The sequence below is a fragment of the Centruroides vittatus genome, unplaced genomic scaffold (genome assembly GCF_030686945.1).
Source record: "Centruroides vittatus isolate TY-2023 unplaced genomic scaffold, ASM3068694v2 scaffold_946, whole genome shotgun sequence".
Lineage (NCBI taxonomy): Eukaryota > Metazoa > Arthropoda > Arachnida > Scorpiones > Buthidae > Centruroides > Centruroides vittatus.
In genome coordinates this window covers 89,448-115,764 of record NW_027122723.1, presented here as the reverse complement: position 1 = coordinate 115,764, position 26,317 = coordinate 89,448, and the positions used below count along the sequence as shown (strand labels likewise).

General features: G+C 33.1%; 1 protein-coding gene across 1 annotated transcript in view; it reads right to left on the bottom strand.

Moving 5' to 3' along the window:
- Nucleotides 1–25,793, bottom strand: part of LOC136990596 (guanine nucleotide exchange factor for Rab-3A-like) — a 43,084-nt gene extending 17,291 nt beyond the window's left edge. The window contains exons 1-7 of the mRNA XM_067288986.1: nt 25,192–25,793; nt 24,950–25,121; nt 15,691–15,786; nt 15,537–15,614; nt 14,867–15,112; nt 4,707–4,835; nt 4,293–4,372 (exon numbers count right to left, since the gene is read on the bottom strand). Of these exons, the coding sequence (XP_067145087.1) occupies nt 4,293–4,372; nt 4,707–4,835; nt 14,867–15,112; nt 15,537–15,614; nt 15,691–15,786; nt 24,950–25,121; nt 25,192–25,520 (1,130 nt within the window). The 5' untranslated portion in view covers nt 25,521–25,793. The remainder of the gene's footprint in view (nt 1–4,292; nt 4,373–4,706; nt 4,836–14,866; nt 15,113–15,536; nt 15,615–15,690; nt 15,787–24,949; nt 25,122–25,191) is intronic.
- Between the last annotated feature and the right edge of the window lie 524 nt (nt 25,794–26,317).

Sequence of the window (26,317 nt, the reverse complement as noted above, 5' to 3'; positions counted from 1 at the left end):
ATTATTAAAGTCAAATTAAAATGTTGATGTTTTTAAACAGTTAAAGAAACTAATTATTACGATATAATAATATAAAATATTAAGTTTTGTATAGGATAACTTGTAACCCATGGCAACTTTCAAATAAGATCCAAAGAATAGCATATCATACAATAAAAATAATGATATAATGTTAGAGATAAAATATGTATTTATTCTGCAAATGTTTCACAAGGATTTGTAAATAAAAGTAAACTTCTAGATTCCCTATTAATCAATCTTATTTTCCACTACAAATATATCAAAAAATCAAGTAACAATTATTGAGCATTTTTTATGATTTTTGCTATAATTCCTGAAAAACTAAATTGACAGGAAAGCATCAATTATATAATTAGTTCTGAAGTGTCAGTTATAATATTTTATTACATGCAAATAGATTATTACAATATATTTTATTAAAAGGCATTTATTAAATATTTTATTAAACATTGTATAAGCTTATCAGTGGACAATTTTATATTCCAACTCCATATGACACGTTAATTCCTCAAAATCATATAAAAAATTGCATTTATTTGATAGCAAATGGAGAGAGAAACTTCTGGAAAAGAAACCCCCTGCTCACTAAAGATTAGCAAGTCAAACTTATATGAAATTAAAAAATTCATACAGTTATGGGGAACATAAATAAAACAAATAAAGGTATACAAGATTCAATCTAAAATAATAAGAGTACGACTTAAATGAACTTAACAGTCATTTTAACTGGTTTGTTATTTATTTATTGTCTTATTACAGATTTCAAAATAAATTATATAATTAATTTATTCAAGTCTGTAATGGTAACATTTTTGTTAACTTTTAATGCAATTTCTCTCTGTCTGAAGTGTTTTGGTAACTTTCTAATTTTTTTCGTTGTCTTTGCAGCCAATGACTTTTACAGTTTTGACTCACTGCCTTGAGGGTGCTGAGAGTGACTTTTGCCATGTCCATAGTGAATTTTGCTGAGCCCACAATGATGGCAATTGAGCAACAAAGGACGGAGTCCAAAAATATCCAGGACTAATCACCCATGAAAAATTCCCAGAGTTGCTCACTCTTCTTTGATCTTGAGGTCCCAGAGTGGTAAGTCAATGCATCAACTGTCTCTGTCACATGCAGACGATGATTTGAAAAATGACAACACAAAGAATGGGAAGATTGCTTTGGTATGAATAACTAAATAATACACTCATACAACATACAGATAGTAAATGAAGTGTATACAGAAAACTAGAAACAATAAAGAAATGACACCAAAATAGAGTAACTAAAAGCATTAAATGGGAGGTGGCTTGATGGAGTGTAGTAGCAATGGCTAATCATTGTTCAATCTCTTATGTTATCTGTAATTTTAAAATTTTGGAAAATGACTTATTCTCTGTAGTGTTTAAAAAATGTTCATTTTTATTGTTTTGGTTTCGGATGTACAAATTTTCATAAATTTAGTAAATCTTATAAAATTAGCTGGAAATATGGATCTTGTAAACCAATGAAGATGACTAAGGAAAAAATAAATCTAACCTTAGAACTAGTGGAAGGACAAGAAGATGTGATTTAGGTGAGTCTATTCATTTTAAACTACCAAACTGTGTAAAATCCATTGATTGTAACAACATGCAGAAAAACCCCCTGCTCACTCTAATGATACCAAAGATTAGCAAGTCAAACCAGTTCGATAAACTCTTATATGAAATTAAAAAATTTATACAGTTATGGGAAACATAAATAAAACAAACAAAGGTATACAAGATTTAATCTAATTTTTATCAGATAAATTTGACAAAATAAATGATCAAATTAACTCTCGAGAGAAAAGCCAAAATTAACTCTCTAATGAAAGTATTGAATTAAAACAAAAATATTCCACCATAAAAGCTGAATTAAACTCAACACAAGAAAAATTAAGATTTATAGAGCAAAGTGTCAATAATTCAAGATTAAAAATTGTTGAATTGCCTACATTATTAAATGAAAATTTACTAGATATAACTTTTAAAATGATGACATTTGTGGATAGTACATTCAACAAATCTATTATAAATGTTTATTGACTTAAATTGTCTTCAAGTGATATCAATCCCATGATAAACAAATCTAAGCCAATTATTGTAAAATTTTTCAATTCTACTTTGAAGCAAAAAATTATTAATAAGATTAAAACAAATAAACTTAAAATTACTACCAATGCATGTGATATTATTAATGAAGAATATAGAATTTATATAAACGATCACCTTACACCATATTTTAGAAATCTTTTCTATAAAATTAGAGTTTTAAAGAAATGGGAAGATCTTAAGTACTTTGACCAACAACAATATAATTTACATTAGGAAAAATGCAACCTCTACAGTATCATGAGTGTCTGTGCTAGAATTTGTTGAAAACATATTTGATGGAAGATCTATTAAAACATAGTAAGATAAGAGACTTTGCTAAGAATGGAGTATATTTATTCTACAGTAATGTAAGAGGCTTAAATAATAAATATTTAAAAATTAATATTATTATCTCTAGCTATGAATGTAACTTAGGCATATTAGCCTTCAGTGAAACATGAACTAATGTAACCAATCCTCTGTTTAAAATAAAAAACTTTTGTATGGAAAAATTGAAAGACAACCCAACCAACATGCAGGAATCGTTTTGTATACAACCAAATAATTAACTAATGAAGTTATACCTGACTTAACATTTACTAAGGAATATATAGATATGATAGCAATAACTGTTAACAAATTTCTGGTTGTTATAATTTATAGATCTCCAGCCTCAAATCGTAGTTTATTATTCAATGCACTTAACTTTGTAGTTCATTTCCATATTACTAAACTTAGAAATTATAAATTACTAGTAATTGGCAATTTTAATATAGACTTACTTAAAAATTTGTCTATTCATAGTTGTGAATTGCTAAATTTCTGTTTTTCTGAAAATTTCTCTCTTCTGACATATCTAGCATATAAAGTTACCAACCAGGTTCATTAAATATACTCACTCCTTGATTGATCTAGGGTTAACCAATGTTAGTCAGTTGAAATTCTTAATTTATCAAGATTTATTGTTGAAATATATATCTATGGTTATATTTCTCCCATGGAAATATACTTAAATAGGTAGTTAATCAACTAAAATGTGCATAAAAATAAATAATACTTTAATACAATTACTATGTAATATAAAGAGAAATTTAAAAAACAATAGAATCAAAACTTTCCAAATCTTGCGTATTGTACTTTAAAAAAGTGCACGAAAATTTTGAGAATTTTCTTCCTTTTCTGACTTTTAAGAGGACTAAAAATTAAAACAACTCTAAAACATTTATTAAAAAAATGAAGTAGAATTCTCTCAAAAATGTCAAAAAACCAAACAAGTACATAGAGAGAAAATGCTTTTTTAATTACTCAATGTTTCCCTAAATGCATTTCACCTTTTCATCGGCCTCATCAGTAGGGCTTTTTTAAGTACAAAACCACACAAAGGATGCACAATCATCAAGTTCAGTTTCCATCTCCTACTGGTTGTTTACAGTCTTTGTACCACACAAGATTTACCCAGCATTCCGCTGGCAACACACCATTATTCAAATTGACAGTATTATTTTGTGTGACGATTGTAAAATGTTCTTTAAATTTTCTTTTTATACAATTTTTTTCTTTATATACTATTTTTACATTATTAGTATCAATATTACAATTATTAGCGTTACAATGTAGCGTTTCTCTCTATGTACTTGTTTGGTTTTCTTACCTTTTTGACAGAATTCTACTTCATTTTTTTATAAATGTTTTAGAGTTGTTTTAATTTTTAGTCCTCTTAAAAGTCAGAAAAGGAAGAAAATTCTCGAAATTTTCATGCACTTTTTTAAGCACAATAGTAGATTATAAAGTATTACATAGTACAAGATACTATGTAATACTTTATAATCTTGCTTTGCTAGTTAGTTTGCTATGTTAGTTTTGTATGTAATGTTTTGTATGTTTATTATGATTTATTTGGATTTGACTCTGAACACTTGAAAAAGGCTATGCCACAGTTGAATAAATTAAATTAAATTAAATTAAAACAAAAAACAGGATGTGAGAAAGTCTAAAAATCACATTACAGCTTTTAATTAAATTTTAATTGAGTTATTCATTACACAAATTATCAAATAAATAAATCTTAAATTATAATAAAAATAATTGTAATTGCTTTTCAGTTAAAAAGACGAATAAACATTTAAATTATAAAAATCGACATTAAGATTTATATCAAATAATAATTACTTTGGAAATGGACTTTTACAGGTAACGGATTCAACCGTAATCATATTATCTTCAATTGCCTTTAAAACTTTTTCACTAAGCTGAAAATAATTAATAGATATTTAATTAATTATAGATAATTATAGTCCAAAAATCTAGCATTTAGATATTTAGTTATTAATCAAATTTTAGATTAATAATGCAGGTTAAAAATATTCTTTTGCTCTTAAAAGTTCAGTTTAAATAGTTAATAAAATTTATTTTTAGGCAAATTTTAATTACATACACTATAAAAAAAAAAATACAAATTAAGAGTTACTATTCTTTACAATATTTTTTAATGGAAACAAAGAATTGAAAATGTTTTTGTAAAAATACCATTTAAGATATGTGTTTTAATAATGAAAAGTAACTTATGAGTAAATTGATATTTACCTGTGTATTAGCAAAATGTAAACAGGGAAGAATATCTTCTTGATAAATACGAGCTAGAAATGGATGGCTTTTATCCAATAATGGATTTTGTCGCCAAGATACAAACTCTTGATGAAAAAATGGATCCACCTACAAAAATATAGTATTATTTAAATTGCAATTAGTATTATTACTATTATTATTATAAATCTGTTTCTCACAGTCTGACCAGTAATTTTGGCAAGTTAAGGTTAATGTTGTTAACTCCTCATGCAAGAGTATAGAAATAGGTGGTTTTCAAATTAAAATACTTGCTTATTGTAATTTTATCTGATTCTGTGGTAGGACTTCAAAGATTGATCAGTATGTTGACTACTTATTTAAATGAAAATGTTTTGTAATTGAATTTGAATAAATCTAAAAAGAGGTAAAAATTCAAAAGCAGATAAATGGTGGTTTAAAGGATTCTCAATTCATGTCACGTAGAATTACAAATATTTAGGCATCACTTTTTCGATTAATGGTTCATTTCAGATAAATTACTCTAATAAGACAATTCATACTAGATTATTAATGAATAAAATTGTTCAATTAGGGAAATCTGCTAGATTGTGAAACTCGAATGATTACTTATGCTTATTAAAAACTGTGGTTTTGCCCTCTTTGTTATATACTACAGAAATCTGTGGTTTTCATTTAATAAATGATAATAGAATACAGATTGAGTTTATTAAAAACATATTTTGTTTACCTCATTGTACACCAGACTACCTAATTATGTTGAAATGCTCTTTGACTCTTATTAAACTTTTAATTTTTAGAAGATTAGGGAATTGGCTTGTTAGGACTTCTAACTTTAATGACTCTCAATTAAGTAAGATAAGTTTGAAATTTTTACTTTAGGATTGTATAGACTGGACTCATTCTTTCATTGGTACTTGTAAAGAACATGGTATTAATTTTATAAGTGGAAATGTAGAGCAGAGAGACTCTCTCTCTCTCCTCTTTACTAACATTTTTGATAACTTTTTATGTGATATTAATAGAAAAATAAGTAAAAGTATGTATAATAGTTGATATAAAGAACTGGAATGTTACTTTTTTAATAATTTATTATATAATCAGGATGTTTCAGTCAGGAGATGTTTTATCTTTTTTTTTTTTTTTACAGGCAAGGAGTAATTCATTGTATTTCAGAAAATACAATGAATTACTCCTTGCTTGTATTAATTATTCCTGAATATTTACCTGAATATATTTAATTATTGTCTGAATAATTATTCCAGAGAAGAGAGTAATTTTTGTGTGGAAGAAGAGATTTTGGATGCTTAGCATATTTTGGCTAATTGCGAGCGTTTTAAATTGCTACGAGAAAAATTTCTGGTTGAACTGTTCTCTCCAGGTTTATTTTCTTAAAGTTCTTTCTGATTCTCTTTTCAATTTAAGCTATTTTGTTTTTTAAAAGTGTATTTTAATCTTTTGTCTTAAGGGGTGTGATTCCTCTGCTTTACATTCAATTCAACTGCTGATGAAGTTTGGGAGCATCTGTCAATTGGTGGCTTTGTTACTAATATTTTCTCTCTTATAGGTAAGAAATATTGTTGTTTTTATTTGTACTGAAAGATGCTTCATAATTTAATTTAATGTTATTTTATTCTGTTATTTTGTTCTAATTTTGTAATTTTGTGTTGATTGTAGTTAATACCAAAAGTTTTGTATGTATGAGAGTTTTTCTCTCTTTGCATCATGGAGTGTATCAAGTATGCTTAAATAAATAAAAAGTATTATCTTATCTCAATATAATAGTTCTTAAAATTTTTTAAACTTTTTTTAATGTTTTAATAACATGGATGACAAATTAACTAAATATTTTTAATCTAAAATATTTTTTAAGGACTTCAAACCAATCAGTCTGTTGCCAGTAATTAAAAAAAAAGCTCTATTTTTGCTCCTGCATCTTCCTTTCTTTCTTTTTTTCAATCTTCCTCTTTGATATCCATTTTTCTAAGAACCTTAGAAAAAAACAGCTCAGCAGGGAGAGGAAAATCAAAAAGAAGAAAGAAAGGAAGAGGCAGGAGCAAAAGTAGAGCTATATTGAGAAGAAAAGAATATGTGGTCAACCTAAGTCAAAAATAGGAAAATTCTGGACAATCTCACAATTAAAAGTACTCAAATATTTAAATGAAAACAACTACATTTATGACAATTAAAATAAATAAACACAATCTTCAAACCTGTTACTGGTGTGTTCTCCCACGACAACAAAAAACGAAAGAATACTTTGATACTAACATTTTCGAACCTAACAGGTTCTTTCTCAGGTAACATCGAATTCCTGAAAGAATGCAGATCGAATAACACAATTTAAAACTCAAACACGTGCATCTTGATAACATCATCTTGGGCATGTGCATGTTCTCCAGTGATTGACATTATTTATAGACTTTTGTCCATAAGCACCTGCCACGCTACTGATAGAGTTATCTCTTCCTTGTGATTGCTGCAATTATTATTATCTCTGAGGCTAGCAATGAAGATGCATATGGCTTCTAACCACCTGAGGTGGTGTGTGTGTTGTGTTGTGTGGATAACTCTCGCCTAATTAAAATCCGGCTCTATGTCTGGATCGGAGGTGTAAATGGCCAGAGCAGTGGTCGTCCTCTCATTCTGTATATCAGCTGAGTGTTCTTTCAATCTAACTCCCAAGAAGTGCTTTGTAGAGCCTATGCAGACTAGGTTTCTGTTGCATCTATGATCCTTTATCAGGATGCTGTATACACCGGGGAGTCTTTCTTGGTCAGGATGGTCCTTTCTGTTACAGAAGATGGACACACATCTTCTGTAAGCGAATGTGGCTTTTTTCAGCTATCTTGGTATACAGTGATTTGAGATATGGGTTGTATGTGTCCAAAATTATTTTATCATTCTCGGGTCAGCCTTTGCCCTGGTAATGGACTTGGGCAGGATTTTGGTATCGGTGAAATTTGTCGATCAACCTGCATGCGAGTTTGTGGTATCTATGATCCCCGGCGATGCGTCATGTATGCCTTAGCTCAGCCTGGAGAGCTTGTAGTAAGATGAGTGTGTGCGCGCTCTCTTAATTAAGGCATTAAATCTGCGACTTTATACTGCAGTGAGTCACACGAGCCCACAGGTATGTACATGTACTTCAATCCGGGTTTACGGTACACCTCTGTATGGATTGCTGTCCCCTCAATCTTGATGCTAATATCAAGGAAATGGACCTCTGTGGGGTGCATTTGATCTATTTCAAGGGTCAAGCCATACAAGTTGTCATTAATGGATTCGACAAAGATGTCTGGAATTTCCCTCCATAAGATGATAATGTCATCGATGTATCTTCTACACAAAATGATGTTGAAAAGGTGGTGCGGGAGGATTCCTTGGATTCCAGTTGCCTAATCATCATCTCACATTAGTCCCGAGATGGGGCTTCTCATTGGGACTCCTCTTCATTGCGTGTATACTGTACCATTAAATTGGAAAAAATGAATTATAACATAAAAGATGCGCGATCTCTAGGACTTGCTGGTTTAAGCTGTTATCATTTAGGATGTTGAATAGTAGATCTCTGATGGTGCAAAATGCAGGCAGGAGTTGAATCGATGGGAATAGGGACTTAAAATCCAATACCATAAGAAATTGAGGAGGGTTAAGAGGTTCACAGGGTTGCTCAGAGCATAAGGATAGCCCTCTAAGTGGGGAAAGAGTAGCTTGTGTGTGAGCTTCTCCAGTTTGTGTGTCGGTACTTTGGCCTTATCGACAACTATGCGAAGTTGTTGTCCTGGTTTGTGGATTTTAGCAAATGCAAGCAGCTTTGGTGTATTGAGTGAATGAACGAGGATATTACCCATCTCCAGGCGTTTAACTAGTTTGGTATTAGCCTCAGTGACTCCCCACTGTATACAGCATCCCAATTAAGGATCATAGATGCGACAGAAACCTAATCTGCATAAGCTCTACAAAGCACTCCTTGGGAGTTAGATTGAAAGAACACTCAGCAGATATACAGAATGAGAGGATGACCACTGCTCTGGCCATTTACATTTCCAATCCAGACATAGAGCCGGATTTTAATCAGGCAAGAGTTATCTACATTGCTAGCCTCAGTGATAATAATACAGTAGAGAGTCGTAAATCCAAATCAATTGGGGACTAGGGTTGTTCGGATAACCGATTATGGACGAAAAAATATATTAACCTGTCTGATGTTCAAATTTTTCTCCATTGCGTGTCGCTTCATGTTGAATTTTTCTCCGTTGCGTGTTGCTTCGTGTTGAATTTTCGTCGATTTTAAGCCTAACGAAAATTTTTATAATAATAATCAAGGCTATCGTATCGTTAAAAATTATTTCTGCATTTTGTACAAACAAAATAAATATATTGAAAAATATAAAAACATGAAAATTATACTTTAGAAGTAAATCTAGTATCCAAAACGTTCGATTCAGCATGACACAGTCCGACTGAAAATCGTTCGGATAACCGGGGTTCGGATTAACGACTCTCTACTGTAATTGCAGGAATCACAAGGAAGAGATAACTCTATCAGTAGCGTGGCAGGTGCTTATGGACAAAAGTCTATAAATAACGTCAATCACTAGAGAGCATGTGCATGCCCAAGATGATGTTATCAAGAGGCACGTGTTTGAGTCTTAAATTGTGTTATTCGATCTGCATTCTTTCAGGAATTCGATGTTACCTGAGGAAGAACCTGTCGAAAACATTAGTAACGAACTATTTTTTCATTTTTTGTTGTTGTGGGAGAACACACCGGTAACAGGTTTGAAGATTGTGTTTATTTACTGTAATACAGTGTTGAGTTAGTGATGTTTTGACAATTAAAATGGTTTTGTTGAAGGGAAACCCAAAATAATAATGATCAATATAATAGTAAAATATGTTACAAAAGCAACAAGATAGCAAAATTATAAGCTTCTTATCTCTTTGGACTTTAATGGATCTTCAATGGTCTTTAGTGGCCTAATTTACTAATAAAACTAAAAGTTTACAAATGCCCCAGAAACCTTTTCTTACTGATGAGTAGATTCTTAATGAAACCAAACAATTACTACATTTAAATTTGGCTACTTTATCACTACTATTGATAATTAAATACCAAGTAATCTTGAACTAGAGATAGGCATTAGATGCCATCTCTTATTAAATTTAATAATTATAAGTAAATTAATATTTATGAAAAAAATATGACTGAGCTGCTTGCATCTACCCTGCTATTAAACATTTTTGACACCTACTGCCTGCTGAAAGGGAGGCAATTTGCTATCCACAGAGATCACAAGCCCTTCACCTATGCCTTCCTTCAAGCACCTACTCGACAACTTTGACAGTTCAACTGTCAAAGTTGTCGAGAAGATGCTTCACCCAAACTGAAATAAGACATATATCCGGTAGTGACAACATCATAGCAGACTCCTTATCAAGCATTGACACCATCAGCACACCATCCATCAACTATGATGCCATTGCTGATGCTCAACAGAATGATGAGTTGTCACAACTTAAATAGATCCCAAATTGCAAGATGGTAATGCTGCATCTTTCAAATTCTTCAAAACCTTGGTTACAATATCTTCTAACCTGAATACTGGTGTTATGAACACTCTCATACACACTTGTTGAACCTTTATCTCTGGTACTACTTAAATTTTGAAAATTATTTTCTGAAATTTAAGCAGTACCAGAGATAAAGGTTCAACGATTGTGTACGAAAACCTTGGTTGTGTGACATATCCACAGACTACATTCAGCCTTATATTCCTACATCTTTTCAACAGGAAGTACTTTCAGCTATTCATAATCTGTCACATCCAGCTGCCTGTGCAATCACTAAATTGATTATGCAGAGATTCTTATGGCCAAGCATTAAAAAAATTGCCAGACATGGTCACACATGTGTATAGTCTGTCAAAAGTCTACTGTCACACATGCTCACTGCTAGCAAAGTTCCTAGTTCCCAACCCACAATTCAAACACATCAACATCAACATAGTTGGATCATTGCCTCACTCGGAAGGATCCAGGTATCTTCTCACTGCAATCAACTGCTTCTCAAGATGGATGGAAGCAACTGTTACCAGATCAAATGGCCAATACAGTCACGAAAGCACTGATCTCCATTTGGTTTGCCCATTTTGCAATCCCTACAAAGATCACAACTGATCAGAGCAGACAATTTGAAAGCCAGCTGAACCATCACTGAGCAGTTATTTACGTTTCCAAATCAGCTATATCACTGCCTACTACCTTTAAGTCAGTGGTCTAATCAAGAGACAACATTGCACTCTGAAAGCAGCTTTAACCTCACACCTGCTGCAGTCAACCACATGGACTACAGCCTTATCGCTTGTCTCTCTAGGCTTGCACTCAGCCATCAAAGTGGATATTGGATCACCTCCAGCAGAACTCCTGTAAGGCACACCATTACATTACTACCTAGCAAACTTTAACAAGTTACAACAATTCCTTCATATTCTAAGACCATCACAACAACTCAGCATGGAAATTAAACAACTTTTGTCTCCAAGCAACTGAAAAGTTGTTCATACCTCTTTGTGCTCAATCTGGCAGCACACACCCTACACTTTGTCCAGCATATCTTGGCCCATTTTGTATACTCCATAGTTTCAACATAGTTTGACATCAATATTGTGGGTTCCACTAAGAAAATATCAATAAATATATTGAAACCAGCATTTCTTCTAAATGACGATATTGCCTCAGAAAAAAGCATCCTACAAGTACAGTACATCAACACCACTAGACTGTCACCATTCAGCACCGCCATTTTCCAAACCTAACCAAATAGCTGAGTCTGCTATCATCAACCCTCTAAGATGACTTAGAGGGTTGATGATAGCAGAGAGACTCAGAGAGCATCGGAATGCATCATTTGTCTACCTGTATGTTTTCTAGAAACTGTTCACTCTCAAAAAATATATAGGTCAGTGCGATCTCTGACCTATATATTTTTTTGACAGAGACAAGGAGTACACACAGCAAATCAAATGTCTATATCGACATTAGTCTATATGCCCAGCAAACTTGCCAGTTCATTTGCCTTTCTTGTAGATATCAAGTAATTGGTTAAAAGAAAAAAGTCAAGGTTATTATTTGGGCTGTCATCTTACTCCAGCCTTACTGTCAGGACAAAGCCACACAGACACATGGTCAGGGTCAATGTCAAGAATCTGACAAGGTAGGACAAATATCCATTACTCCATTTCACATTGACACATATGTTGTTACAGACACCTTAACCCTTTCAAGTTTGTTTCTAATGTTGGTTTAAATTAAATTTGTCACATAAAATTTTTAACAACTCATTTGGTATAACAAAATTAAACATTTTTGGGTTAATGTTACCTTAGGTATCGAGATGGCGGCACTTCCGGTAATCTCGTCTCAGGTTACCGATTGGCAATTGTGGTAGAGGGTGCGATTTAGTACGAAGCCGTGCGATATGCAAATTAATGCGACTGATTTGACGAGGGGTGTGTTAAAGGTGTATGATTGTTTGATCTGAAGGTGATAGATAATTATCGTTTTTGAGAAAAATTTAAGTTTGGATATTTCCGTTTGTTTTGATAATTATTTTTGAAATGAGTAATTTCTACAATGTTAACTTTGAAGATTTTTGGGTTGGATGTACCACCCACCATTTTTTCCGTCTTCTCGAATGTGACTATTCCAAATTGGGCTTGGATCCCAGAATCGATAAAAGGGTTCAAATTTGCGGTCAAACTAGGATTACAACATGTCGTCGATGTATGCTTGAAATGTTCAAGCCCTTGCAAATTAGCTTATCGTATGGATAGAAATTCCTGTTCAATGAGATGTCGAAACTGCTGGAACTACCTAAAGAACAAAAGAAACCTACCAAAACATTATGCACAAGACTTGTCGAATTCGTACATGTACTCGTTTATGTATAAAAAATACCACAGATGGCCCTCGAAAAAACCTGGAGAACGTTTTTTTATTTTCGTGCAACATTTAAGTAAAATCTTTCCCAGATCTGGAAAAAAACCATTACGGGAAGAACCCAAGACTGTGCCCACCACTCCTGGAAAAAAAAAAACCAAAAGAAAAGCACCGGAACAAAAAGCAAGAAAAAGAAAGAAATCCGAGGAGAAAACCGACAAGAATACGAATAAAAAGAGGAGGGGGAAAGGAACCGAGACGAATGTTAATGCAGAGTCATCTACTTCAGAAACAACCAGACGTCAGAAAAAGGGAAAAATTCGAAATGAATGTAAGTACAGTTTTTATTTATTTTTTTCTGCTTAATGTGACCCTAGGTGTCGACACGGCGGCTCATCTCCGATCCCAGCAATCAGAGGAAAGAAAAAGAGCGGGGACACACGTTCTAATCTAACCTAACCTATTTTAAAAAATTACCCCTATTCTAATAAATCGATCAGCAATAATTGTGGTAATTTATTAGAATAGGTTAGGTTAGGTTAGTACGTGTGTCCCCACTGTTTCAGAGATGAGCCGCCACATTCACTGCCTTTGGTAACATTAATCGGCGCGTGGGCATCATCTACCGCATACAGTCGCCATCTTGTTTGCACACGTGCATGGGCACAAACAAGATGGCAACCAGAAGCGCCGCCATCTCGATACCTAGGGTAACATTAACCCATTTTTGATATATCTAAGTATATAATGAAGATAAGAGGTATTTTGAAAGTTGTTTATTATTTCATATTTGGTAAACAGAAAGTTGATGACAGTAGAACAATGAGGAATGCCACAGTGTTGGTTAAAGGCTTATTTTTTAATTTCAGAAAAATATATGCAATTGTAAATACAATTTCAAACATTTTCAACTTGGTGTTCATTTGATTTGTTCATCACTTGATTTGTTTTTTGTCCACCATGGAAAAAAAGCAAATCAAGAGATAGATATTATGGTCCTTTTTTGGGATTGGCCACAGCTCAGAGCAGCACTGCTGGCAGGGAACAAATTTGTTAGTTACAATCAAGGGAAAGTTATTTAAAAAGCTAGGAGTAATAGATCCAATTTTCTTGTGAACATGGAATATGTTATCAGGGCTGTAAGTTTGGAAAGAGATTTTTACTTATGGATGCCTGAATTTCGTGAAAGATTGGTTGGTTGGTTAGCTAGTATTTAAAGGTACAAGAGCCATGCAGCTTGGGCTATAGCCCAAGCTGCAAATTTCATGAAAGAAAAATGAGAAAGTATTGCTGGCAATATAGGCTAGAAGAGTTGTGCATTAGTATAGAATATATGCATAAATCTATGTTTTAAGTCATTTTATATACAGTATTTCTATATTGTTGTATAAATCCGATTATCACTTATGTTTTATTTATTTGTTTGAGTTTTTTATTAGAAAATGTTGGAGTGAACTGCCTAAAGGTCCTAGGATCATGAGCATATTCCTGAATGATCATCTAGGAAAAACTGTTATACTGCAGTTTGCAATTAATGTAATATTGTTGTTGGATTGTTTTATATATGTATAAAACATTCTTGAAAGGATACTTGATAGTTCTCAATTCTGTCTCTGGTTAATTCAACAAAGACTAATATTAACAAAGGTTTGATTTTATGGGATAAAGCGGAGGAACACGCGAGCAATCTATCAAAGGGGTGATGCTTTTTGATATGATTTTACTATGAGAAACTACTCCTTATTAAAGCATTAGACAGGTGAATAAAATGTGGAAAAGTCCAAATGGTCAGCCCATTAGTCAGGTGCAAATCCCCAACTACCAATGTTTAGTGACTTTATCCACTAACCCAGTAGTGGCCTTAACAAAAGACCTTGTGTCTTTTGTTTTAATCAAGTGACTTTTGTTTCTCTCACAAGGTTCAAAATCATTCTTGGAATACAGTTTTCCATACTCTGCAGCAAATGTTATAGCTGGTAGTAATTTTACTTATTTGTCTGTAGGTGAATTCTTACTTTTCCACTTTATCCATACTGTTACATTCTTTGTATGCAAACACCTGTTGTTTCTGCATTAGACAGGTTTCCAGCTCAGAGTGAAATTTAACATAAAAAGAATTTGTTCTATTCAAAAGAATTTTTTCTTTTTTGGCAAGTTTCTGTTTTAGACAGATTTTACTGTATTACTATTCAGAACTTTAAAAAATATACCTTTACCTCATTATTTTCACATTCTATATCCGAAGAGGCAAATTCTTTTATAGGTGAATCTGGAGGTGTATCTTTAGTAGCCGACTCCAATTCGTAATTGCTTGGATATCTTTTGTGACCTTTTTGAAACAAGCATCGAACTCCATTTCCTTTTTTTTCTATCTGAGGATGGAGATGTCTGTTAGGCATACTTGGAGTAGAAGTAATAACAAGTGTCTTTAATGCTTGAACTTCTGCTTGAAGAACTTCTATCTATAACACAGGAATAAAATACAGCATTAAAAAAATTTAGTGAGAAAGTTCATTTAATATTTCATTTAATTTCTTAGAAAAAATTACATTGTAAGCATTCTGTTAACATAACAATTTATACTATATTAATAGAAAAAAATCTATTGCTATATTTCTTAGATATTGCAATAAAAACAGTTTATTAATAGTACATGCTAACTATACCATAATTTAGTTTTGAAGAATAAACCAGTATCTTATTCCAGCACAAATGGATAGCAAAGAGAGTGTACATTGGAAACACAAACAGAAATTTAAGTTTTTTAAATCTGTTACTAGGTTTGTCAAAAAATTATACTTTAGATGATCTTATTGATATATTTGTAAAAGAGATTCATTTTAAAATTAGATTACAACTATAATATGTAAATTCTATAATAAATACCTTTAAATTTGCTTCTTTTAGTAATTTTTCTGCATTGGCTTGTTTTATATTAGCTTCTCTAACCATGGTGTGAGCTTCCTAAATTAAATAAATTTTATTCTCATTATATAATAAACTAGTTTCTCTGATCAAGTGTAAAATGTCTATACATTACTTCAAAAAGACTAGCCGTTAATTCTTCTAACTCGGCACCGACTTCATCTCTTATCTGACTCAAACGAGCAACTTCTTCATCTTTTAGTTTTAATTCCTGCATATAATTTAAACAAATGTTTTTATTAAACAATTTTTTAAATTCATTAAGCTATTAATAAATAAAAATTATATATTTTTACAATAAAGATAACTTCATTCAATAGCAATTTTCTCATCTACTACGTACTGTACATGTTATAAAAAAATAATGAAAAAGCAAATATGATTTCTCATTTCATGTTTCAAGAATGTGAACTCTTCATTAATATAAAAAGTAAATTATAGTAGTACATTAACATATTTTTTCCTATTTATAATATTAAAAATTTTAAATGAATAACTTTTCATAGTCACTCCAAAACATCAAATTGCCATAGTTTCCTGTCTACAATCTGCACATGCAATTTTCATTGAGAAAAAGTATCATCAAATAATTTTTAAGTTCACATCCTCATTTACTTGCTTTCTTGACCCATCAGCAATGAAATTTATATGGAAATTTAATAATTAAAAAATATATTTTTTCAAATCTAAGAAAGAAATTAATCAATTCATTTTAAAGTGGTACAACTTTATAGTAGTATAGAAAACCTTTATTTTCTAAATCTTCATTATAAATTAAACATTTCAACTATAAAAATAATGCCATATAATATTGTTTTCTACAGTATGAATTACGATTCCTTGTTTGCAATGAAATAGTATGAAAAGAATGTCTGATCTTTTGACTGTTGTAATTTCCTGCAAATAACTCACAGGTTATTTGTATTGAAAGTCAATTTAAGAACAAATGCAGATTACACAGCAATGTGAGCTATCACTGAATTTTAAATTGCAATCACAAATACATCCAACAGTTTTTCCTTTATATAGTCTTTAAAACCATGAAAACTTCACACTAACCATACCCATCTGCCAATCACAATATTTCCAGAAACCATCAAAAAACACATACAGTAGACCCCCCTATAACACGGTAGATACATTCCGTGTTGTACAAGTCACTTAAATACATGAGCCAATCACAATTGGCCTGGCATGTGTGCAATTAGGGGCTATGGCTGTTTGAAAAGTTTTCTTCCATAAAATTAACCAATTTTAGACTAATTTGACTCAACATTTCCAAATCACGTATAATTTTTTGGGATGAATCCATATAAACTATGCTATAAACAAAAAATTGTAGGATTACTTACCGAGTGTGCACTGTTCGAAGACACCATTGCTTAAGCTTGTTTTTGTCGTGGAGTGGCTCATTAAACGGCGGGCGCATGTTTCCTGATCAGCGAATTTTTCGCAGAAAAATAACTTAACTTTGGAGACATCATTAACAAAAATGTAATTTTTATGGCCGTTAAATAATAAATGTCTTTAGGTAGGTCCAGTGCTCATTTAAACTCAACGGTTTGCACAATATCTGCTATTGGTCCAGATTTGACCAATCCTGTCGCGACATGAGTCAGCGATGATGTTTTACCGTGTTACACGTCTCTTTTAGCATGTTATATGAACACAATCACAATTTTTTCGCTGTGTTATACGAATTCGTGTTATAGGTCTACTGTATATATATATATCACCTTTAGTCCACTCATAATTCCTATATATATATGTTATGGACAAAGTGATTAATCAGGCATTATTCATAATGACCAAAAAGGGCAGGCAGTGTAATAAATATTGATTAATTTATCAAATTGACCGGTCATTATGAATACTGCTATCACCTAGTCAAGCAGTGATAATAATAAGTTGAGAAATGATCATCTGACATACGCTAGCTAATCGGTACTCAGTTGCATGTGCATATCATGTTTAGTACTGAATTTAAAATTTGATTAAAAAAAACCTCCACTTATTTCATTTAGAAATATTTATTTTTTGTGAATTATTTCAAAGTATTTTAAAAAGAACATGTAATCTTTTAAAACTAAGTACTATTAACTATATTAATTAAATGGCAAATTTTTACCTATGTGCACCATCTTGGCGGTGGCGGTGGCAACTGTTTGTGCTCTCGACGGATTTCTCCCGAAGGGGAGCTGCTGGCAGGCCGCCGATTGTTTAACGTTACTAGATATTGATACATACTAGTTATTGATACATGTGTTCAAGAACTACCATGAATAAATAACTAGTGACGTTAAACAATCGGCAAATGCCGCCAAATTTGGTACTAAACGTAATACGCATGCGCAACTGAGTGCCCATTGACTAGCGTATGTCGTATGATCACTCCTCAACTTATTATCATCATTTTGCCCGGCTAGGTTATAGCAGTATTCATAACGACCAGTCAATTTGATAAATTATTGAAATTTATTACAATGCCCAATTTTGTTGGTCATTATTCATAATGCCCGTATTAATCACTTTGTCCATAACATATATATGTAGGAATTATGAGTGGACTAAAGGTGATATATATATATGTGTATGTGTTTTTTGATGGTTTCCGGAAATATTGTGATTGGCAGATGGGTGTATATATATATACATATATACAGGTACTCCTCACTTTACGACCTATCTGCTTAATGACCACTTGCACTTACGACCAATCGAGTTTCCACCTGAAATTCAGGGAATCCCCTTTCTCAGCTTGAGTGTTGGTCAGTGGCGAATGGTGACATGTGCACTAAGCGTACTATAATAGGCTTGCGCATACTATAATAGTCTTTTTATGAATAAATTTGAAGTTTGTTGCATAATTTGTATAATTTTACAATGATCCTATATTCCCAGAGCAAGCTCCTTGCTTATCGACCAATTCGCTTAATGACATAGTCGTCGAAACAGAACTCGATCGTAAAGTGAGGAGTACCTGTATATCAATTCAAGCTTTTGAGAGACTTGCACATTCCTACTAAACTTTTATTTTGAAAGCTGATAAATTTTCAGTAATTTCCTCTTCTCTATGTAATAACTCTCGTGACCATGTTCACCAACAGTCTCAGAACAAGATTCATATGATCTGATGTTCAACCAATCTAAAATGTGTCATGTACTTTCATATTCATGTTTATTTGATGCAAACTGAACATCTCAAGTTAAAGAATTTTGTTAGAATTGACTCAACTGTTCAAAATAGATCACGAGGTTTTGTCATGTATGTGATGAGTGCAAAGGAATGAGTGCATGCTTTGTTTAGTAACCATAACAACTATTCAAGCATAATGATTTCAGAAACTTTAGTATGAAAAATGAAAAAAATTATTACTTATTACAACAAATTATTATTAGAACTGATTCAAAAGTACAACAACAACACAGAAAACAAAAAGCCTGAATGCTGTAACCAATAATTCATCAGAACAATTCATAATTTTGTATCACCAAGGGAGTGAAGTTATTTTTGCTACTTTCACAGGAAAGTTTAGGCACAGTTTTTCACATAAACAAACCAAATCTGTCTTCAATCCAGGGGTCCCTAAAGTGGTTGATATCGTCTCCAGGGATCAATAAGTCATTTTTGGGAGTCAAAAATTAGTAAAGTCAGATGAATTGAAAAAAGTTCATTAAAATTATTATTAGTGCAATGGGTTATGCATGTGACAGATCTGGATGTAGTAAATTTGCACACTGCAAGTAATCTTTTCTACATAAACAATGTGTAGATTCATTCATACAGCTCAATTAATATATTATTATTACTATTATTACTAAAGTTGGGAACCCGTGGTTTAATTGATAGTTTATTCAAATTTCATCATTAATCCTAAATAGAATATATTTTTAGAGGTTGTTGCTGTTGTCCTTAGAGAGGTTGTGGCTGACAGTGGTGTAGCGAACATAACTGGTGCCCAGAGCACGACACTTTATCGGTACTGCCCTCCTCCAGAAACACATATAGTTTGTCTTGGGGACCATTTGGGCGCCCCTCTGCAAGTGGTGCCCTATGCATGATAGACCCCCTTGCCACTGGCCACTGGTGGCCAACGTTTTCAACAAGAAAACATGTATGTTGGACATTCAGTGCCACCTTCCTGTAAGTTTGACAATGGCATTTGGAACATCAATGGACTCATGCTTGATGTTCTGAACGCCATTGTCAAACTTCTAGGCTTACAGGAAGGCAACGCAGAACGTCCGATGTACACATTTACATGTTGAAAATGTTGGCCGCAACATCTCTATTATCACATGTACAGATTATTATTATTGCTTAATTCATGTAACATTAAAAATTCATTGCAAAAACCCATGTCCTCCCCTGTTTATCCCATTAGATTTCATCTACATGTGCATTAAGTAAAAAGCTGAAAGGTTTAAGTCACTATTATCAGTGACTTAAACCTCAGCTCACTGTCAGTGACTTGAATCTGGAACTATGTTATAGAGAATACAAAAAAATGACCTTAAACTATGTTTTGAATTTGAAGCGATCATGGTGAATACAGAGTCAAAGAACTATATATAGCAGACATGGACAAATGCAAGGGCAAATGCAGCTCTTGCTGAAAGTGTTAATTTCTGCTCTTTATTATTATTATTTTTACAATTTTATTTCCACAATTTTGTGAAAATATGTAATTATATATATGTAATATTTAGTAATTTATTTCCAAGTTGGTGCAATAAATTAAATTGACATTTCAAACCTATTTTTCTCTAAAACATGTTAATGACCCAGATGGGGACACCCTATCCTTCCCTGCCTTACCATACTATCTGCCATGACAGTACACAACTGCAGCTCCCATGCATTTTGCAAAACCTACATTTCGGCTCCCACTGAACTCTTGCTTGCCCACCTCTGATATATAGTAAAAGCGGACTGTCAATTTTGTTAAATGTTAGTTATTTACAGCAAATAAGAGCTAAGCAATTGATTCTCAAACAAGAGTATTGGATATTATTGATATTAAAAGTTTTTATATTTATTTTTTTTGTGATAATAATAATAATAGTAATAATAGCTAATATAATGTTGGTGGATTGTGTCTTACTTGATTGATATTCTAATGCCTATGCTATATTGAACACAGTTCAAAACAGAAGCACAAAAAAAAATAAATATAAGGTGTATTAGATTTCATCATCATCATCATCATCATCCATCGACAATCCACTGCTGGATGAAGATTTCTTCTAATCTTTTCCATTTTTTCCTGTCCAATGCTTTAGTTTCCCAATTTATGCCAACTTCTTTCCTAAATTTGTCACTCCAGTGTGGGGTCTTCATCTTGGCCATTTGCTACCTTGTGGGTACCAGTTTAGGATATTTATAGTCCATCTGTTGTCTTGTCTTCTAGCAATGTGTCCGGTCCATTGGCCTTTTTGAACATTTGATCCTCTCAATGATATCATAAACCTTTGATTTCTTATCCAGGTGATTCACTTTCTGTTTCTTCTCGTAATGCCCACCTTGCATCTTTCCATACTTCTCTGTAAAACCTATCTGTAACGTATAGTATATTGAAAATAGTGGTTTCCTACGCTTTGATGTCATTGTACTCTTCATCCGGCTCTTTTATTGGAATCATTTTTACAATATTATCATAAAGTGATTTGCCAAATTTTGCCCTTCCACTCCACACTTGTGACAGCCAAAATGCCAGTGAACAATATGGCTGATTAGAGCTAGAATGCAGTCTAAAAAGAGAGCAATGTTCCAATCAATGTATTGTTTCCAGTTAGAAGCAGCTTTCTTAACAGTCCTTTGGACTATAAGAGGAACAAGATGCCAATTACTGGTCAGGCCATCTCCTATGGCCCTGACTTACATTATTTAATCCTATTTTGCAAATTTTCTCTGGAACTAATCTTTACTTTTCATATCTTTTCTAAATGCTCAACTCTGCTAGATGTAGAGTATCAAGATACAACTTGAATATTTATTATCAATTAAACCTGAAAGCTGAAAATAACTGCTATGTATTGTTAAAATATTGTTAATAATATCTCTAAATCTGTATTATATAAATTGTTAAACTATTTTTCAATGTATGCTGAGTGAATAAGTAATGTTTAATTATTATTTTTCATTTTCTTTACTATAATATTATTTAAGTTTTGTAGTGTACTGTAAAGTAATTTTCATTTTACATAATTTTATTTATGATTGTCACATTTCAATAAAACACTCCTGTAATAAGATTTAAATCTTTAGTACAGCGATTCTCAACCTTCTTAGCTCTGCAACCCCCCCAAATAGTAAATATAAATAAAATTAATATTTTGCAATCCACCACCCAAAAGAATAATAACAGTAAGCCTTACTATCACTAATTGAATTTTGACTGTAATTATAAATGTAAATTTTTTAAAATATTATATAATCACATTGCACTAATTTTATACATTAAGAAAATACCGACAGTATAAAAAATGTAATACAACTATTCCTGTTATTTTATGTCGCTGCATTTATAGGGACGCGTATGAACATATGAACATGCATGTATGACATGTACATACACAAGCAAGTTATAAGTTCCAACTTGATGTGTACGTGCTCTTTGTAATTTGATCTACTTCTATAATACTCGCTGTGAGAGCATGTTTGAACATGCATATGGATGCGTTTGAACAAGTCGTGCTGTCACTAGCATAAAAGAGGTGCTGGCAATTGCACCACTTCAATTAAGTTTATTCGAATGCGAAGTGTGCATCTGGTGCTTTTATTTTGGTGTGCAGTCAACCGTAAAACTGAATTGTTTTTTTTTAATTTCTAATGCGAAATGGATAAATTTGTGAAAAAACAAAGTGAGCCATCTACATCCAGTGAATTGGAAATGATTTCATTATTGTTTCACGATCCCTCTTTAATATCACTGTGACCCCCTTGGGGGTCAAACAACCCCCAGGTTGAGAAATGCTGCTTTAGTATATCAAGGTAATGAAATAAATATAACTATAACATATTAAATTTGTAAAGATTAACTTCTTTGGATGTTTTTGAATCTTTGGACTGGTTGTAGTCATGCAATTATTCCAAGTGCTTCTCTTACTGGCTACCCTCCTATTAAATACAAAAGTTGCAATGTTGATATCTTAGTGGATTTATATAAGCAGCAAATTTATTAGTCTACACCTGGGGTGATTCCCTGTGCTATAACCCTCTGCTGTGTCTCATTTCATTTTGTGTGACTCTACTAAGACAGTAAGCATCTACAAAAAGATAAGAACTTTCTTCACTAACTAATCTCTTAACACTAAAACAAGTTTTTAAGTAGTCCAACAGATTGGTTTTCGTTTCAGAACTAAATATTTTTCAGGATACTAATAGGAATGGGACAATTTTGGTAAACCAATCACATTCAACAGAGAAAGAATAAAAAGATATACACTTTTACAAAGATATTAATTTTAATTGTAGTACAATAGTAAAACAAAGTTAAGGCAAAACAATTTTTTTGGTTATTTTTTTATCATACCAATGATAAAAAAATAACCAAAATAATTGCATAATTTAGTAAGCGCTAGTCTTTCATTGTAATCTACAACATACTGACAAAACTTTGAATTCAAAGTAAAAATGTAGAAAGTAAAATTAATATTAAATAAAATACAGTACTTACATAAAAATTATTTATTACTGTTCTGTAAAGAACAGTAATAAATAAAGAAATCACTTATTTTGTTTTGTTTACATAGTTTTCCTTTTTAACTCTGACAAATCTCTGACTTTGCTCAATCATTATGAGAGTTGAAAAATCCTCATTGGGTTACATTTCTAACTATGTCAATGCTGCTTTTTTATGTATCAAAAGCTTCAAATACATTTGATACATTAAAAGCCTGTGATTATTAATCATGCTTATCTTGATAGGCTTTCATGATTGCTTTTCTATTTCTAATTAATAAAAAAATCCAAACACTAGTGTCAATAAGTCAGCTAGACAGCAGGCTTAATAGATAGGGGCCGATACAAGGGTGGGACAGGTGGGCGGCTGCCCAGGGAGATAGATTGCTAGGGGCAGCAAAATTGGCCGAAGAAAATAAAAATAATAAAACATTCTTAATTTCAGATAATTATTTTCAAAAAGTAAAATAATCAATTAAGCAATTAAATATGTGAGGTCTGAGCCCTCAGATTTTTCAATTAAAATTACACTATGTGTATATTTAAAAGGGGTGACAAATAACTATCTTGCCCTCGGTGGCATAATTGCTAGGTTGGCTCCTTCATCCTAAAGACAATCACCGACAATCCTTATTATGTAAAAACTTCATAATTTCTAGAATTAATGTCCACTAAAATCAATTGAAATTGACTTCAGTGAATACTAATTCCAGACTGATTCTTTTGAATGATCGACGTTCAACCATACTCTACTTTTGTTTGTATTCCTTATGGTTAATTAGACATTAAAAGAGGTGCAGATTTTTTTAGGTTGCTTTGGACAGACCTTATAATTTATCCATTTAAATTCATATATTTAGACTAAAAAGAACATATATATAATATTTTTATATAATATATGCATGCTTGGTCAATCTTGTAATTTAAATATTTAAAGATATAGCCATACTGAAGCATCAAAATCATCTAAAATGCTTAAAACATTAGGTTGATGAAAGTTTCTGGAATTTTCTAGACCTCTTTAGAATATTCAAAATTGTTCTCTGAGAGATGGCACCTAGAAATTTATCGTGGGAGTATGTAATTGAAGAGTGTCGAGGAGTACAATCCTAAGTGAAAAGATAGTGTGTGGCAATATCAACATTTTAAATATGTCAAGTTTGCCAACACTTTTTTTGTGACCAAATTCCATGCCTAGGCAATACGTTTTGCATCAAATAAGCATTTCGTCATCACTCATGACGAATAAAACACCAGATTTCAAACACCATTTTCGGAAACCACACATTTATTTTGCAAAGTTTCACGAGAGTTTCGAAACAGCAGGCAACAAGTTTAAGGGACTGCATCTCGCACGAGTCTGCCAGGAAAGTAACATGGCTTCCGGTCTCTTTTTGCACCACAGGAATCGTGACTTCAGAGGATGTCGAAAGCCTCCGGTAGAAACAAGGTCCAACTAAAAGTTCTGGCCCTAAAAAGCGAGTTTACTCATTTTAAGAGAACATCTCGATCAAATCGGTCGTTTCCATTTCTTACACCACAGGTGATAGGTACAGAGAATATCACACCGCTTTTAAAAACGAGACGTCCCACTGTACCCGAAGATCCGAAACAAGGCCCCACCAAGGCTTCCCTTAGCCTCCACCAGGAAACCGACCCCAAAACAAAGCCTAGAAGCAATGGAACGTACCTGCTGGGCCTTGCACAGCTCCTCCCGGAGTCGTCCGTAGGCCAACTCTTTCACCTCAGCCACCGAGACAGTCCGGGCCCGCCTGGGATCCACGGCGTCCACCTTCAGCTCGCAGGACATCATGGCGGGACTCCCACTGGTCAGAACGCAGGTGTTTTCGGCAGTGAGATTACTAAACAAAACGGAAAAGTTGGGTTTCGATTCGACGACCTTCACAAATATATTTAGCGACACCAACTTACCTCTGGTCCGGAGAGAGCGGCGTGACGCAATTATTCAAGTCGAGAACGGCGTCTCCCGATCTTTCCGCCACGCAGGAAACATCGTCGGTTCTTTCCAAATCGAGCTTCATCTCGCCTCGGTCCTTTTCTTCTTCCCAAGTCCGTTCCGAGTTTTCAGAAACTTCTCGGGATGCGGAGACGTCGGAAGGTGGGTCCTCCGCATCGTCAGTGGGCTCGGAAGACGGACCGTCGAGCGAACGGCTTGTTTTGTCCATAGTGGACCGAGAAAGGTCCCGATCTAGCTGCGCCTCGGGACGAGAAGAGAGAGAAGAGGAGGATTCCTTATCCATGGGTACTTGCGGACGGGAAGCGATCCGATCATCTGACTGCCAAGGTCGAATTTGACATTTGATCGTTCGATCGACTGGCCAAGTAAACAGGCGTCCGAAGTGGCCAAATGGCCGACGGTCGCTTCCGAGTGTCAAGTAAGACGACGAAGACGAAAGTTGCCCGACACTTAAGCTAAACAAATTACGAAACGCAACCGACGAAACGACACACTCCCACTTCGGCTTCTCGACGCCATGTTATCGGTACCGATACGCCCTCTGCCGACGTCCTCCGTTCGATTTGTTTGTGTTTGCCGAGACGGGTCGAAACTTCAAACTCGAATAGCAATTAGACTTCGGGAAATTCTTCGTTTTCGGAAATTTTTGAAACGTAATCTATATCTACATTTCGAATAAAATCGGTTTCGCAACTACAAAAAATCACGTGTCGTCCCTTCGGAACCGGAAACGTTCGATTACCTCGAGCTTTGAAAGTCCTTTAATTAATGTCAATTGAGTAAAAGAATTAAAAATTGCCTATTAAAGTCGTCCGTCCGACGGAAGGCTTTAAAAATGCCTTCGTATTTAGACAAATAATAAAACTTATTACGGATTGCCGGCCAATAATTTTAGGCGTAAATACAATAACGAGTATTTACGTAAACATTTCTTATAATCGCTTCCAAAAATATCAACAAGTTTATCCAAGTAAATACAAACGTTATTTCGTCTCGAATTGGATCTTGCACCGGAAATTGTAACCAGTGTTACCGGTAATACCGGTTACAATTTCCAAACGCGCCCCAAGTCTTAGAGAC